At 40.6% G+C, this 17,912-nt stretch overlaps 1 protein-coding gene across 1 annotated transcript in view; it reads left to right on the top strand.

Annotated features, from left to right (window-relative positions):
• Positions 1-17,912, top strand: part of SDCCAG8 (SHH signaling and ciliogenesis regulator SDCCAG8) — a 125,873-nt gene that overhangs the window by 96,553 nt on the left and 11,408 nt on the right. The window contains exons 10-12 of the mRNA XM_056135676.1: positions 123-250; positions 1,793-1,901; positions 17,459-17,590. Coding sequence (XP_055991651.1) covers positions 123-250; positions 1,793-1,901; positions 17,459-17,590 — 369 coding nt within the window. The remainder of the gene's footprint in view (positions 1-122; positions 251-1,792; positions 1,902-17,458; positions 17,591-17,912) is intronic.

The raw sequence follows: 17,912 nt of genomic DNA, 5'->3' as shown, positions 1-17,912 counted from the left end.
GATTTTCTTTTTAGGCTTTACTATTTAGTATACATGACTGTTTGTCTGGAGGGGAAATTATTGGCATTCGGGCTGAAATGACTATAAATTAAATTTCTGTCTGTCTCCTCTCTACTTTGTAGACTGGAAAAAGATAGCATTAGGCAGAGGTTCAGCAGTGAAGCAAAGGCCCAAGACCTTCAGGCCCAGCAAAGAGAGCAGGAGCTGACACAGAAGATACAGCAAATGGAGGCCCAGCATGACAAAACTGGTAGGTGGTAGGGAAAGATTAGAGCCTGGCACTCACGCACAAGCCATGCCCACGCCTTACTGTGAAATGACATCAGGAACATCTGTAACCTTTGGCTGACCAATGGGAGAGATGCTGACTACATCAGAGACTCCACATATTAAATTTTAAAAGAGAAAATATAAAGTACTGACTCATTTGTTTATTTCAGAGTGCTGCTCTCATACCTCTTACACCATTTCTCATGAATTTATTCACCCGTTTTCAAAAACAAAAAGCTAAGAGAGAACACAACAAAGAAACTCTGCAGGATATACTCAGAGCTTACAGTACATTAGAGTCTCTTAAATAGCATTGTACAGTTCCCACACTACACACATTATAGCTACTCTAAAAGCCTAATGAATGAGTTAGTTTCAGCATCCAAACTGGAGGAAAGCTTTAGCCATTCACCAGTTCTTAATTCACTCTCACAACTGGATGTAATTCAAGTTCCAAATTGATATGTTCCTTTATCTAATCTTTGCAGATTCAAACATTTTTAGCATAAATATGATTTCATGAACTCCCCCAAGTAAATCTAGTAAACCTTTGAACTCTTCAAATTCTCACATTGTTGTTAAAATTCACTAATACAAGAGTTTAACTACAGCTTACAGCTTGACTGAAAATGGACATCTTTCATCACATTGGTACCATTTTGGTAAAGGTAAAGGTAACTCTCTACCTTTAATTTGAAAGCACTTTGAAAATAGGCATTTTGAAAATAGTGATTTGTTCAGTAAGAGTATCATGTAGCTTCATTCACCTTTGAGTTGTATGTTGACGAACAGCGTTAGTCAAACCAAGACAGAATTAGTAATTATAATTCCACATCACATATTCCCAAGCTGATTGTACTATTAAAACAGAAGTTTGATTAATCCTGTCTCTTCCAGGAAGATATTGCTTAATTTTTTTCTTAAGAACCACCTTAAGAACAGTTCCTTTTTATTTTGCACCAAAGTATCTCACTCTTCATTTTTCTTGACCATCAATCTTCATTAGAGCACATATTGTTGACAATCAAATTAAAATATTTTAAGGTAAACGTTGTATTTAATTTTCATGATTAGAGAAGTATATGCAACATGATGTTAAATATGAAAAATATTTAAAAATATGAATTATAATTTAAAAGAAAGTTACTTATTTGACTTTGAAATTATCTGGGTTGTGATCATTTTGACACCCTGTTTATAGTAAATTTGTTAAAATAAAATTATAGTATTAAATTACTTGTAGTGAGGTTTTTGATAATTTATCAACTCATTAAATCATTACACCAAGTAGTATGACCAAAAATGTTTTTGATATATAATTGATAGGAAAATAAACATCACCATAGGAAAATAAACATCTTGAATGACAGTGTCTGATAGATTTCACTTAGGACATTGAAAGTGATCCTGGTGCTAAATTGAAAATGTGTAATCATCTTAGTGCTTTTGCCACTCTACATATCATTGCAAAACTATAACCCTAAATATCTTATATTTGGCATGCTGTTCTTGTTTTTTCTAGAAAGTGAACAATTTTCATTGATGATTTCCCAGAACACAACTTTGAAAAAGTTAAAGGAAGAGTGCTGTACATTAGTTGAGAAATTAGAACAAATGTATCAAAAAAGCAGGTAGGTTATATATAATACTTATATATATGTGAATACTGTAATTTTTACTTAAAATAAACATTTCCATTCTTTTATAATCTACCATCAAAACTATATATAATATTTTATCTGTCTAATTTTTTTAGTTGTCAGAATATTGCTAATGATTATGCACATGTACTATGCTTTTACTTTTTAAATGTTTAAAACTAAAATCTGATTTTCAGGACATAGAGATCAGGATTACAATTCTTCCACAAGGATATAGATCAAACAAGGATATAGGTTAAATGAAAATAAGTGAAACATGTATGTTTATATAAATGAAAGTTGATGGTACTTTGAAATAAATGAACAAAAACTGTCTTTTTCTTCCCCTATAATATTTTGTTTAGCACAACAATAGTTTATAAATCCATTAATTGGGACCTTGATAAATTTTGTCTGAACATTTTAATAACATTATCTTAATAGATGAATTATTTTATATTCTAATTTGTAAAATATATAAGTTCTCAGCTTTGACAATAATTAAAGATTTATTTGGCCTTTGGCCTTCTTGAATTCTGATTTTCTCCTGGAAAAGTAAATTAGACAAAAATCACTTGAACTATAAAAACAGGTAACCAGCTATATAACTAGCTATATACAGCTAACAATATATCAGACATCATATTACAATATGATGGAAGAAAAACTTGTATGTCTTCTAAGTTTTTCTGAAACTCAGATCTACAGAGACTAAGTAAGGTAGCCCAGCAAACAAAATACTGACATTTTCTCACTCTGAAATATTTCACAGGAGGATCAAAGCATATATGATCACTCCAGACTTTCCCAATCAATAAACTGGTTTACTGATGGAATCACAATCCTTGAATCTTTGGGACAAGCAGAGGGTATATAAATTCATCTCTTGAAGCTCACATGGAGGCAGAGCCTCCTAGATTCTCTCACAATGTTGTCTGACAATTGTACCTTCTTAGCAAATGCTAATTAAATATCTTGTTTGGGTAGTGGAAAACTCAAGATAAAATGGGCACTGGTGGAGGGATGGGTATTTGATCGTTGTATAATTGAAATCCAAGCACAAAAATTTGTAAGTCTACAACTGTACCTCATGGTGTTTCACTAATTTAAAAAAAAAAAAGATACAAAATGCCAGGTATCTTAGGAACTTTGGTAAGGAAACCTAATTGAATTTTTCAAGAAATCACCCTAATAAAATGCTATCTTTTGTAAGTAGATTTTCCTAATCCCCTTACCCCCTCCAAAAAAGAAAATGGTTTTCATCATGCAGATTTAAAAGTAAGACATTTGTGGCTCCATCTTACCATGGTGAGGCTGAGGACAGAAAGCCTCTAATTCGGGATCATGAGATGAAGACAGATGAAGGACAACCATGCAAGCAAGCCAGGTTCCGAAAAGGATTCAGCATGATCGACCATATCCACACGATAATCAACCTCTTTGAGGTTTCTCGGGAGTTCAAGATGCTGCTTTGTCTAACATTCATTGATTTAAAGAAGGCCTTTGATTCTGTTGAGATGAAAGCGGTCATCAAAGCCCTAGCCAATCAGGGCATTCAAACTCAATACATCAGGATCCTCCATGAGCTGTATTATGAATTCACTACCAGGATCTCACCATTCTACAAAGAAGTGATCATCGATGTCAAGAGAGGGGTTCAACAGGGTGATACCTTTTCACCGAAACTCTTCAGTGCCACCCTCAAGAACATCATGTGATGACTGGAATGGGAAGGAATGGGAGTGAAGATAGATGGTCGGCAACTACACCACCTCCGCTTTGCTGATGACATCATGAAATCATTCTAATAACACCAAACATAAGCGAAGCAGCACAAATGCTGGCCGACTTTGACCATGAGTGTGGAAAGGTCAGATTACAGCTGAATCTCACAAAGACAATGTTTATGAGAAACAGTCACGATCCTGACGTTCCACTCACTCTCAACGGAATGACCATCTCCAAATGCAACAGTTATGTGTACCTAGGTCGAGAAGTCAACATGATGAATGACCTGGCACCTGAGTTGCGCAGGAGGAAGAGAACAGCTTGGAACGCCTTCAGGAGCATCGAAGAAATAGCTAAGAGTATGAAGAATCTCTGGCTCTGGGCACATCTCTTCAATTCCACTGTTCTTCCTGCATTAACATACACCTCAGAGACCTGGGCCCTATGAAAACAGGGTGAGAATGCTATTCAGGTCTCCCAAAGAGGAATCGAAAGAGCTATGCTTGGAGTATCATGTTTCACTCAAATGAGAGAAAGAATCATGAGTTCTGACCTCTGTCAACAGGGATGCTGTCTCATTTGCTAAGGTGTCGAAAATCAGATCGGCTCTACACAATAATGAGATTTGGAGACGAGCGCTGGACTAGAACCATTACTGACTGGATTCCACAGGACATTAAAAGACCACATGGCCGCCCACCTACGAGATGGTCAGACTTCTTCATCAAGACTCTCAACGATCGGTTTGAGGCTCTTCGTGTTCCTAGAACAAGCAGACACCATTGGGCTACACTAACATGCAACAGGGATGAATGGAGACATTGCTGGCACTTGCTTGAGCAAATCGATGAGTAACGGGATGTCAAGTGAAGAAGGGAGACCTCACTTGTGCCAAATCACTTCGGATCTAATTCTTTGAATCGAGGTGTGTGCCTCTGGGCATGGGGGCTCCACCTACCCATTCCCTCTCACCATAGCCAGGCTCCAGATAGAAAGCCTAGGACCCTGGACAATAAGGGCTCCCTTTTCGCAGATCCCAGCTTCAATATCAGGGAGTAGCCCCATCTGACATAAGCTCTAATTCTCTGAATTCAGAACTGCATGGACACATTAGCATCCACACAAGATTATGATTGAACACACTTTATATTGAAGCCATTGGATGCAATACTTACTTCACTGACCTTCTACGGTCATATATCTTAGTCAACTAAACAGAGTAACTAATTCAAAGCCACCTTGCTATAGTCTAAGACACTACATGTAAAGCATCCCAATCTACACAACAGAGGTATTATCAGTAACCTCTTGTATAAACAGTTGAACAGATCATTTCATAAGTAACTGGGAATCCCAAGTTCCAACATTAGCCCAAATAAAATTCAAGAACAATGGGGAAACTAAGGAACTCAACTAGTGTCAGAGAGAGATAGAAACCCAGGCAAATTCTCAATCCCATTAAAAGCCTTGACCCTGGTCAATGAGAACCTAAGATCAACACTCAGTACATTGACATTAGAAATTAAGCAAGGGTTTGGGTGATAGCACATTCTATAGGGCATTTGCTTTGCATGTGGCTGAGCTGGGTTCAATCCCCGACATCCCATATGGTTCCCCATACACTGCCAGGAGTAGTTCCTAAGTGTAGAGCCAGGAATAACCTCCTGAACTTTGCCAGATGTGACCCAAAAAGTAAAAAAGAAAAAGAAAAAAGAATTTAAGCAAGCACTGGCCAGTGAAATGGAGCATACACAAGATGAGAAACTCAACCACCTCAAAAAACTGATACAGAGGGGCTGGAGCATTAGCACAGCGGGTCGGGCGTTTGCCTTGCACATGACCAACCTGGGTTCGATTCCCAGCATCCCACATGGTCCCCTGAGCATTGCCAGGAGTAATTCCTGAGTGCATAGCCAGGAGGAACCCCTGAGCATCACCGGGTGTGACCCAAAAAGCAAAATCTGATACAGAGGATGACATACTCCGTATTATGATGAACTAAGAAAACTAAAAAAGATAGCAAGTTATAGTAGCAGAATTTGCACAGATAAAGAACCATATAGATGAACTTATCGAATACACAGCGGATAGCTTGCCAGGCTCTTCCGTGCGGGCGGAATACTCTCGGTAGCTTGCCAGTCTTTCCGAGAGGTATAGAGGCTTTTGGGGTGACCTCTAATCACCCTTGTAGGTGTTACCATATTTGAACCCTATCAAATATGGTACAACAATTCCAGAAGATGGGTATTTAGTGTCCTATGATGTGTCGCAAGCGGCCGTGCGGGTCCGGAAAGCGTCCTGGAGTGTGGCGACGGCTGGGTAGTGGAAGTAGTGTCGAGAGTGGAAGTCTGCCAGTGGGGTATTTATCTGGGTAGGGTGGGTCTCCTGTGCACAATTCGATCCCTGGGTGGTTGATGGAAGCAGACAGGGCAGGGCAGGGTAGGGTGGGGCTCCTGATTAGAATCCCTTTGTCACCTGTGGTGGTGGGAGCAAGCAGAGAAGCTCTGTCCCTGGGTCCGCCGAGCCTGGAGTCCAAGGTCTCAGAGAGTTCCGCTTATCTTGTTCTGTGGGTCTTCAGTTGTGCGTGGGTCTCGGCCGGAGCTGCCGCGCGGGTCCGGAAAGCGTCCTGGGGTGTGGCGACGGCTGGGTAGTGGAAGTAGTGTCCGCTGTGTATTCGATATGCCAAAACCAGTAACTACAACTGGTCTCATTCACCTGACCCTGAAGGCTTCACCGACATGGCAGCACTGAGAAGGATGAGAAAGGAGAGGCCGACAAAATCTCAAGGCCGACCTAGGCTGCCACAACGAAGGAAGACAAAAATGATCGTCTGTACTTTCAATGCACGTACGCTAGCATCAGATGCATCCATCAAGGACCTGATGGTACAAGCGCGAATGATCAAGTACGACATCATTGGTCTGACCGAGACAAGAAGGCACGAATCTCACCATGCCGTTTTCGACACTGGAGAAGAATTGTTCCTTGGAACATGCGATAAAAGAGGTGTTGGAGGCGTCGGTGTCCTTGTCAACACAAACTTGGCCAAGAGCATTGATTCATTCGAATGCCGAACAACCCGAATCGGACGTTTACATTTGAATAGATGTGGCTCACTGCCTGCAGTTTCTATCTTCGTTGTCTACGCACCAACATCTCATTATGATGAAAGAGAAATCGAGAAGTTCTACATGGAGCTAGAGAAGTTCTATAAAGAGGACCACACCTTCTACAAGATCATTGTGGGTGATTTTAATGCCAAGATAGGACCGAGAAGATCAGCTGAAGAACTTCACATCGGGACCCATGGCCTAGAATGGAACGAACAGGGTGAGAGACTGTCTGAGTTCATTCATGTCAACCAAGACCATTCATGGTAACTCACAGTTCCAGAAGGCAGAATCTAAACGATGGACATGGGAGTCTCCCGGTGGACGATTCCACAATGAAATAGACCACATCATATTCAATCGACGGTTTTGCCTGACTGATGTCGCTGTTGTCCCAAAATTTCGAACGGGATCGGACCACCGTCTCCTTCGTGCAAAATTCTACTTCACAGAGCGGGGAGAAAGGGCTGCAAAGTTCAAAAAGAGAACTCCCAGAATGACCATCAACTGGGAACTCTTTGGTACTATTGCGGCAACATGGGAAGATGCCATTGTTGACAACATTGACGAGGAATACGATCGACTGGTTCAGCACCTCCATGAATGTGCGAGGAACGCCAAGAGAGAGATAGCCACAAAAAGTCGCCTATCTTCGAAAACTCTTGAGCTAATTCGCCAGCGTGGTTTGGCGCATGCCTCAGGCAACCGCAAGCTAATGTCCGAGCTTGCAAAGCAGTGCAGAGATGCGATCAAGGAAGACCTCAAAGAGAGAAGAGCAGAAGTACTGGTAGATGCGGCAGAAGCCGGGAAAAGTATTCGTAACACCCGCCTGTCCTTCGCCAACTATAAGACCAAGATGACTGCCCTCCGACGTCCTGATGGATCCATCACATCCTCCAGAACGGCAATGGAGAAGATTATCCATGACTTCTACTCAAATCTCTTCAATAGCCATGTCCACTTGCCGACATACCAAATTCCACAGGATGGGTATGTCGTTCCTAACGTTCTCCCTTCCGAAATCCGACACGCCATTTCGTTGGTAAAGAAGCAAACAGCACCCGGCCCAGACAAGGTCAGACCTGAACACCTGAAGAACCTGCCGTCAGTACTCATCAATACACTGGCTCGGCTCTTCACTCGCTACCTGTCTGAATGCAAGGTTCCGTCCCAATGGAAAACCAGCAGGACCGTACTACTGTTCAAGAAGGGAGACATCCATGACATTGGCAACTATCGCCCGATCTGCCTATTGTCTGTCATCTACAAGCTGTTCACTCGAGTCATCCTGAATAGGATTGGCAGAACACTAGATGAAGGACAACCATGCGAGCAAGCAGGGTTCCGCAAAGGATTCAGCACCATCGACCATATCCACACGGTAACCAAGCTCATTGAGGTTTCTCGGGAGTTCAAGATGCCGCTCTGCTTAACGTTCATTGATTTAAAGAAGGCCTTTGATTCTGTTGAGACGGAAGCGGTCATTGAAGCCCTAGCCAATCAGGGCATTCAAGCCCAATACATCAGGATCCTCCGTGAGCTGTATTGCGGATTCACTACCAGGATCTCACCATTCTACAAAGAAGTGATCGTTGATGTCAAGAGAGGGGTGCGGCAGGGTGATACCATTTCACCGAAACTCTTCAGTGCCACCCTCGAGAACATCATGCGACGACTGGAATGGGAAGGAATGGGAGTGAAGATAGATGGTCGGCAATTACACCACCTCCGCTTTGCTGATGACATTGTTTTAATAACACCAAACATCAGCCAAGCGGCACAAATGCTGGCCGACTTTGACCGTGAGTGTGGAAAGGACGGACTACAGCTGAATCTTACGAAGACAATGTTTATGAGAAACAGCCTTGTTCCTGACGCCCCATTCGCTCTCAATGGAACGACCATCTCCGAATGCAACAGCTATGTGTACCTAGGTCGAGAGGTCAACATGACAAATGACCTGGCACCCGAGCTGCGCAGGAGGAAGAGAGCGGCTTGGAACGCCTTCAAGAACGTCGAAGAAATAGCTAAGAGGACGAAGAACCTCCGGCTCCGGGCACATCTCTTTGATTCCACTGTTCTTCCTGCATTAACATATGCCTCAGAGACCTGGGCCCTACGCAAACAAGATGAGAACGCCATTCAGGTCTCCCAAAGAAGAATAGAAAGAGCTATGCTTGGAATATCACGTTTCACTCAAATGAGAGAACGAATCCGGAGTTCTGACATCCATCGACAATCAAGGATCAGGGACGCTGTCTCATATGCCAAGGTGTCGAAAATCAGATGGGCTGGTCACGTAATGAGATTTAAAGACGACCGTTGGACTAGAGCTGTTACTGATTGGATTCCACGGGATGTCAAAAGACCGCATGGCCGCCCACCTACCAGATGGTCAGACTTCTTTGTCAAGATCATGAACGATCGGTTTGAGGCCCTCCATGTTCCCGGAGCGAAGAGATGCCATTGGGCTACACTAGCACGCGACAGGGACAAATGGAGACGTTACTGGCGCCCGCTCGAGCAAATCGACGACTAACGGGAAGTTAAGTGATTAAGTGATAGATGAACTTGAAGTCAAAATATAAAACACAAGCCAGCATTTATAGGGAACTAGAAAAAAAGAAAAGAGAGCACTAGAACAAAAGAGAATGTAAATTATTAACAGCAAGGGGAACAATCTCTGAATTATAGGAATATCAGACAGGGGAAGAACAAATGGTGGGAAGGAAGCTGAGAACATTCTCACTCTCTTGAGGGAGGCCTTTGTACAGATTCAAGAGGTCAATGAGCACAAAGCAAAATAGACCCAAACAGAACAATGCCAAAACATGTAGTAATCAAAAACGCAAAGTCCAAAGAGAAAGACAGACTTCTTAAAGACAATAAAGAGAAGAAAAACCTTAAGTATAAGGGGGAACAACATAACAATTACAACAGATCTCTCATATGTAATAGTACAAGAGAGAAAAGAGTAGAAAAACGTATTGAAACCATTCACTGAAAAGCCTTTCAATCTCAAAGTTCAATACCTTGCAAAGGGAAGTCCACTTACTTCCCATTTAGATTTAAACAGGAAGAAAGGATAAAAATATTCTCAGACAAACAAGAACTAACAGCGTTTACCATAACTAAGCTGACCCTGAATGAAATACTATATAAGCCCAAATGTAGAAATGACAACCCCACAAAGCAAAATGACAGCATAGCCCTTTATATCAATAATCTGAATGTCTGAATGTCAGTAGACTGAACTCTCCTATTAAAAGACCCATAGTGGTGGAATGGATCAGGAAACAAAATCCATCAATTTGTTGTTTACGGAAAACATATCTAAAAATCACAGGAAAAGCAGAGTTAGAGTGAAAGGATGGAAAACAATCATATAAGACAATAGGAAAACAAAAAAGTTGGGATAGCCATACTTATATCAGCCAAACAGCGTTTATTCCAAGGAAAGTAATGAGAGATAATACTTCTTATTGGTTAAGGGAACAATAGCTCAAGAAGTCACTGTCACTGTCCGCCCATTGTTCATCGATTTGCTCGAATGGGCCCAGTAACATTGTGAGACTTGTTACTGTGTTTGGCATATTGAATATGTAATGGGTAGCTTGTGAGGCTTTGCCATGCAGGCAAGATACTCTCAGTAGCTTGCCCGGCTCTCCAAGAAGGACGGAGGAATCAAACTCATTGGCCTTGTGCAAGGCAACTGCCCTACCCGCTGTGTTATCGCTCCAGCCCAGCTCAAGAAATATTAACTTTAATTAACAGACACACATCAAATGTAGGATCAATAAAATTTATAAGGCTTTTCTACACGAATCTAAAGAAACATGGATAGAAACACAATTGTAGTGGGGGACTTCAACATCCATAGTCACCCTTGTACAGATTAATGAAACAGAAAGTAAAAGCATAAGAGCATTAAATGAACAGCTACAAGAGCTGCAAGTAGTTGGTATATAAAAGGCCTTACATCCTCTAAAAGGAAAATGCACATTATTTTCTAGTGCACATAGAACATTCTCCAGGATAAATCGTATGTTAGGGCATAAGAAAAACTACATAAATTCACAAACAGAAAAATCATACCAATTATTCTATCAGACTATAATATCACAGAAATAGGAATTAATCATGAAAAGAAGATGAGGAGAATTTCTTAACACCTGGAGTCTGAACAATATGCTACTGAATTACAGCTGGACCAAAGAGGAATCAAGGAGGACATAAAAAAAAATTCCTTCAGATTAATGAAAAAAGTTATCAAAACTTATGGAACATCAAAAGCCAACTTAGAGGAAAACCCTTAGCAATAGCAAGTCTACATTTGGGAAGAACAAAAAGATAAAATCAACAACCTAAATGCACATCTCAAACATCTGGAGACCAACAGCAAATGAATCCAGAGACCAGCAGAAGGAAGAAAATAATTTTAAATATTTGTATCAGAAATCAATGACATAAAAACAAAGAAAGCAATACCAAAAAAAAGTAATGAAACAAAAAACTGATTCTTTGAAAGAAGAAGTAAGATTGACAAACTTTTGGCTAGACTCAAGAAGAAAAAGGGAAAAACTACTCAACTGGGATCAGACATGGAAAGGGAGAAAATATAACAGAACTGTCAGAAATCTAAGACATCATGAGAGCTTACAATGAATAACTCAGATCACAAGCAAGGAAATTGAAACTGTAATCAAGACTCTCCCCAAAAAAGTCTTGTTCCAGTTGGGATTACTGGTGAATTCTTTCAAACATTCAGGGAAGAATTACAGCCATTGATCCTTAAGCTCTTCCAAAATACCAAAGAAACAAGAATTTTTCCTAACACATTCTACAAAGTTAACATTATATTGAAACCCAAAACAAAGATATTTCTCGAAAAAAAAAAAAAAAAACCAAAGTTCAGACTTGATGAAAATCAGTGCCAAAACTCCTCAACAAAATCGTAGCAAATCCAAATCCAGTAGAATATCACTTGATCACTTGATCACTTGACTTCCTGTTAATCATTGATTTGCTCGAGTGGGCGCCAGTAATGTCACCATTTGTCCTTGTCGCATGCTAGTGTAGCCCAATGGCGTCTGCTCGTTCTAGGAACACAAAGAGCCTCAAACCGATCATTGAGAGTCTTGACGAAGAAGTCTGACCATCTTGTAGGTAGGCAGCCACGCAGTCTTTTGACGTCCTGTGGAATCCAGTCGGTAATGGCTCTAGTCCAGGGGTCTTCTCCAAATCTCTTTACGTGTCCAGCCCATCTGATTTTCGATGCCTTGGCAAATGAGATTCTTTACCTGATTCTTTACCTTCGACAGAGGTCAGAACTCCGGATTCTTTCTCTCATTTGAGTGAAATGTGATGCTCCAAGCATAGCTCTTTTGATTCCTCTTTTGGAGACCTGAACAGCATTCTCATCCTGTTTCCCTAGGGCCCAGGTCTCTGAGGCATATGTTAATGCAGGAAGAACAGTGGAATCAAAGAGATGTGCCCAGAGCTGGAGATTCTTCGTCCTCTTAGCTATTTCTTCGACGCTCTTGAAGGTGTTCCAAGCCGCTCTCTTCCTCCTGCACAACTCAGATGCCAGGTCATTCCTCATGTTGACATCTCGACCTAGGTGCACATAACTGTTGCATTCAGAGATGGTCGTTCTGTTGAGAGCGAATGGAAGAATATAAAAAAATAATAAATCATAAACCCCAATCAGCTGGAATTATCCCAGGAGTACAAGGATAGTTCAGTGTATACAAATCAATTAACATAATACACTGCATCAATTAAAGGAAAGACAAATATCATATGACCATATTAATTGATGCAGAGAATACTTTTGACAAGATCCAACATCCACTTCTGATAAAAATCCTCAACAAAATAGGGGTGGAGATAAGTTAAAGCTTGGGGCTGGAACAGTAGCACAGCAGGTAGGGTGTTTGCCTTGCACGTGGCTGACCCGGGTTCAATTCCCAGCATCCCATATGGTCCCCTGAGCACCGCCAGGGGTAATTACTGAGCACAGAGCCAGGAATAACCCCTGTGCATCGCTGGGTGTGACCCAAAAAAAAATGATAGGCTATCTGTAACAAGTTCACAGCAAATATTATCCTTAATGATAAAAAACTAAAAGCATCCCCACTGAGATCATATACAAGTTAAGGATGTCTACTGTCTCCCCATTTTCAACATTGTAATAGAAATTCTTGCATCAGCAGTGGGGCAAGAAAAGGAAATCATAGGATTCAAATTGGATTGGTAAAGAAGAATTCAAATATTTCTATTTCCAGATGACTTGATACTATACATAGGGCTGGAGCGATAGCACAGTGGATAAGGTGTTTGCCTTGCATGCAGCCAACATGGCCAACCCGAGTTCTATTCCTCCACCCCTCTCGGAGGTTCTAGAGTATTCGATATGCCAGACACAGTAACAACAAGGTCTCCAATGGAGACGTTACTGGGCTCGCTCGAGCAAATCGACGATCAACGGGAGGGCCTTTACCTTTACCTTCACCTTACCCCTCTCGGAGAGCCTGGCAAGCTATTGAGAGTATCTTGCCCACACGGCAAAGCCTGACAAGCTACCCATGACATATTCGATATGCCAAACACAGTAACAAGTCTCATAATGTTCCTGGGCCCACTCGAGCAAATGAATGAACAATGGGAAGACAGTGACAATGACAGTGACAGAATACTCAAAAGATTCCACAAAGTAAAACTAATAGAAATTATAAAACAGTACAACAATATGGCTGGCTTCAGAACAATACACAAAAATCGATTGTATTCTTATATACAAATAATGAATCAGAGGAGAAAGAGATCAATGAATCTATCTCATTCAAAATAGTGTCTACACCTATTTTGCTGAAATACATGGTTACTCTCAGGGTGTTCCAAGCATGCACCTAATCAAAGCTTTGACAGCTACTTGCTTCCACATCCCAAAGCCATACTTCCAACCAGATTCCATCACCTCAGGACTACTGGGCCTCATAGAGAATCTAATCCTGCCAAAATCTCAGGCACTTAGGTCCCTGTGGCTGTAAGCTCCAGTCTTCTCAGAATAGGGTTGGGCTACCACCCCCTCCACTTCCCTGTACTTCTGGAAGCCCTGGCAGTCGTGCCCATTAAACCTCCTCTGCCTCCATGTAAACTCAGCAGTTAAAAATTTAACTCAGGGGCTTGAGCAATAGCACAGTGGGTAGGGCATTTGCCTTGCATGTGGCCGACCCGGGTTCGAGTCCCAGCATCCCATATGGTCCCCTGAGTACTGCCAGGGGTAATTCCTGAGTGCAGAGCCATGAGTAACCCTTGTGCATCACCGGGTGTGACCCAAAAAGCAAAAAAAAAAAAAATAGCTCATCTGGACTGACTAATTAAAAACTCTGGATTTTCTGGAGCATCTGCAAACTCTACAATACTGACATTCTAGCAGTTGCATACCAGATTGGATGAGACTTAGTGTAGCAACCAACCAATTTCAAGAAACAAACTAAACTACAGAATGAACACAGTGGGAAAAATTTTAAGTAGAAAAATAGGACTTATAACTCAGTCATTCTACACTGAAAGTCACTAAATTGCAGAAAATAAATACACACAAGTGTATATGTAATCATAATATTTTATTTAGCCAGACAGTATTTTGTAGTGCATTAATTATAATATGCTACTTAGACAGGAACAGTAAGTAGTCATCATAATGTAAATAATGACATTGATTTAACTACAAACTAAAATTCTAGTGCTAATTATAATGACAAACAGGAATTGGAGGCATTGAAAAAAGTTTAATGTTTATCCTTGCCATGATGAATCAGATATCATGGAGCATGACTACAGGCACTGGAGGAGATACGACCCAACCTTGCAGAGTGGCCCAGAAGAGAGGCTCTGCAGAAGGGAGTCTCTAGGCAAAGTTGGCAAGAATAGGGTATCAGCACCAGGTGTCCGACTTTGAGCCTGATTCGACACATGAGCCCGACACAGAAACTGTCACATATGCTTAGCAAGTCATCCTAACTGCAGCATTTAGTTTTGATTGGGATTGGACCAGGGCAAAGCAGAATTGGAAAGGTAATAGATGAACAATGCGAAACTTTATGTGATTGGACCTTCCCCTAAAGCCGAAACCCTCCATAAAATATGTATGTGTTTGGCAATAAAGTGAACAGCCATCAGCTGCTCCCGGAGGGTGTTTCTCTGTGCACCTGTCATCCTTTGCCCCACGTCTCCCGGGACCCGGTGCACAATGTGTCCAGGCACCGTTGGGGAAAAATGTTCTCCAACAAGAAGTATCTTAATTGGTGGAACAATAAATATCAATATAAACATTCAGAAATGCAGAGATAAACTCAGAAGAAATGACATTTTAAAAATTAAAAGAGGGAGCCAAAAGATAGTACAGTGGGTAAGATGCTGCCTTGTATGTAATTGACTCAAGTTTGGTCACTGACACTACTGAGCCCTGCCCAGTATAATCCCTGAGTGATGATCCCTGAGCACAGAGCTAGGAGTAATCCCTGCACAGATGTAGTCCCAGAAAAGCAAAAGTAAATTTTAATTAAAAGGGGGCTGGTGAATTTGCTTAAGAAACTGGGTGTATTGTTTACATGAAGGAGACTTGCATATGATCCCCAGAATTGCATGGTTTCCTGAGCACTGCAAGAGTGTCCCCTGAGTTTAGAGCCTTGAATAGCCCAAGGCTATTAGATCTGGCCCTAAAATTTATATTCCTCACAGTTTAGCTGCTTTGGGATTCAACAGACAGATAAATCCTGCCATTTTAAATTATCATGCCAGTTAGAAATATGTGATTTTACTCAAGGACCACTGAAGGAACAATTCCGGTATAAAAATTAGGGATGGGAAAGTTTTCAAGTGGGAAGAGAAGGGTTTTGGTTACATGCAGATATGCTGCTCTGAGCTGTTTATTCAGAGATCACACCTGGCCTTCTTATGGGAGGGGTGGGGGAGGGCAAAACCTTTTGCAACTAAAGGCTATTCCCAGGTCTGTTCTTAGAGTCACTTTTGGCCTTGCTAGGGGAAAACAGTGCTAGAGATCACATCTGGATCTGAGCATGAAAAGAATGTGCTCCCTCCAGCCTGTTGAGCTGTCTCTCTGACTCTGTGATTGCTTTTTTAATAGCAATGTAGGTGTCCTTTAACAAGTGCTTAGCAAATATGTGCTAAATGAATGATAGTCTTTAAAAGTGGTTTGACACAACACCCAATAGGAGAGAGAGAACAAAAGGGAATGCCCTGCCACAGAGGCAGGGGGGATGGGGGTTGGGAGGGATACTGGGATCCTTGGTGGTGGGAAATGGGCACTGGTGGAGGGATGGGTATTTGATCGTTGTATAATTGAAACCCAAGCACAAAAATTTGTAAGTCTACAACTGTACTTCATGGTGTTTCACTAATAAAAATTAAATAAATAAATAAAGTGGTTTGAAAGGAACCAGAGATAATAAGGCAGGTAAGGCCTGGGTTCAGTCAGATTGCATTATTCCTTAAGTCCTCCGTGCCTTGCAGGAATCATTCCTGCATACAAAGTCAGATTAAGCCCTGAGCACAGCTGAGTATGGCCCAAAACACAAAACAAACAAAAAGAGATTCACCACTAAGAGAATTGCTACATATGATAGTGATCACTAAGTATAATAGGCATTTTATAAATGTTTAAAACCGTGCATATGAATATTTAATTGTTAATTTATAAATGAATGCTTAAATAAAATATAAAATACATAAGATTCATAAATAAAACCAATAGAGATTGCTTCCAAGGGAGAAGAAGAATTGGGGTTAGAGATTAATTTTAATTTTAAATGGAATATATTATAAATAAAAAATATAAAGCACATACCACAAAATAAAAATTATTTATCTTTATCATTTTGATCTAATTATTTAGAATAAGGTGTTCTTCCTTAGTTTACCACTAGATGCTGTACATTGCATATATTCATCTGTGTTTTGAAATTTCTAAAATATTTTACACATATATTTTATTTGGGATACAGCTAAGTAGTAAAGCACATGCTTTCCATGCATAGGACTTGAGTTTGACTTCTGCCTTCTTGGAATGGAGGTGGGAAGATTTCCCTTTCTTCCTGAAGGTCCATCAGCTGCCACTCACACTTGACATCTCTGGCATAGAAACAGCCCAGGTCCGTAATTAAGCAGCTAAAGATTCCCAGGTGGACCAGTCTCTGGATTGAGAACCCTAAAGCCTTCTTGAAACAATTGTATAATGAATACTTTGTAAATCATGATTTTCTAATTTAAAAAAAAAATTAAAACGAGTTCAATCCCTACCCTAAAAATTATTTACATATGGAATTAAAAATAATTTTAAGGTTTTACACTAAAAACATTGTTCTGAAAGTTAAAGACAAATATTGGATAATCTTACTCATATGTGTAATATAAGGAAACAATGAAAGGAATTAGATAATTCCCAATGTAAACAAACCCTTTGGATATGACCAGTAGAACTGGCAGAGTGAGGAAACATGGGACGATGATGGAGGGATCTTAAAATGCTGGTGGAAGTCTAGTGTAATAGTAATAGTAAAAGTAAAAAAAGTAAAAAACTATAAAACAATGACTTTAATATTTATAAACCATGATGCTTCAATAAAAATATAAATTTTATATGCGCTGGTAACAAGAATCATTCCATGTTTTCCTCCTCTCCAGATCAAAAATGTCTCAGTTCAGTCAAGAAAAAAGGTACATGTATGAGAAACTGGAAAAGTTACAGAGAAGGAATAATGAACTGGAAAAACAATGTGTCCAGCATGGGATACTACATGAGAAAATGAAACAAAGGTATTAATTGTTCGATGGTCAACTGATGTGCTATTTATTTTATGTGTGTGACTAAAAGCAAAATAGGTAGGTAGCTCAAGTGGTTCGAGTGCATGCCTTGCTCAGATTTGGATTTTTTTTTATTTTACTTTATTTGATCCAGAGTGACCCTCACTTCCTCAGCACCACTGAGCTGAGGCATCACCATTCACCAGGTCCTCACAGCCAGGTGGATTATTGCAGGGAGTGTGGCCCCTGGGCCTTCTGAGTATAACTTGACAGTATTCTCTCTGGAGAAAGCTGCAGTATGCGAGAGTTGTAACTTAGAGCTCATAATTACTTT

This window comes from Sorex fumeus, unplaced genomic scaffold, assembly GCF_029834395.1.
Source record: "Sorex fumeus unplaced genomic scaffold, SorFum_2.1 ptg000007l, whole genome shotgun sequence".
NCBI lineage: Eukaryota > Metazoa > Chordata > Mammalia > Eulipotyphla > Soricidae > Sorex > Sorex fumeus.
The sequence above is the reverse complement of the archived record's forward strand: the minus strand, read 5'-3'. Positions and strand labels throughout refer to the sequence as shown.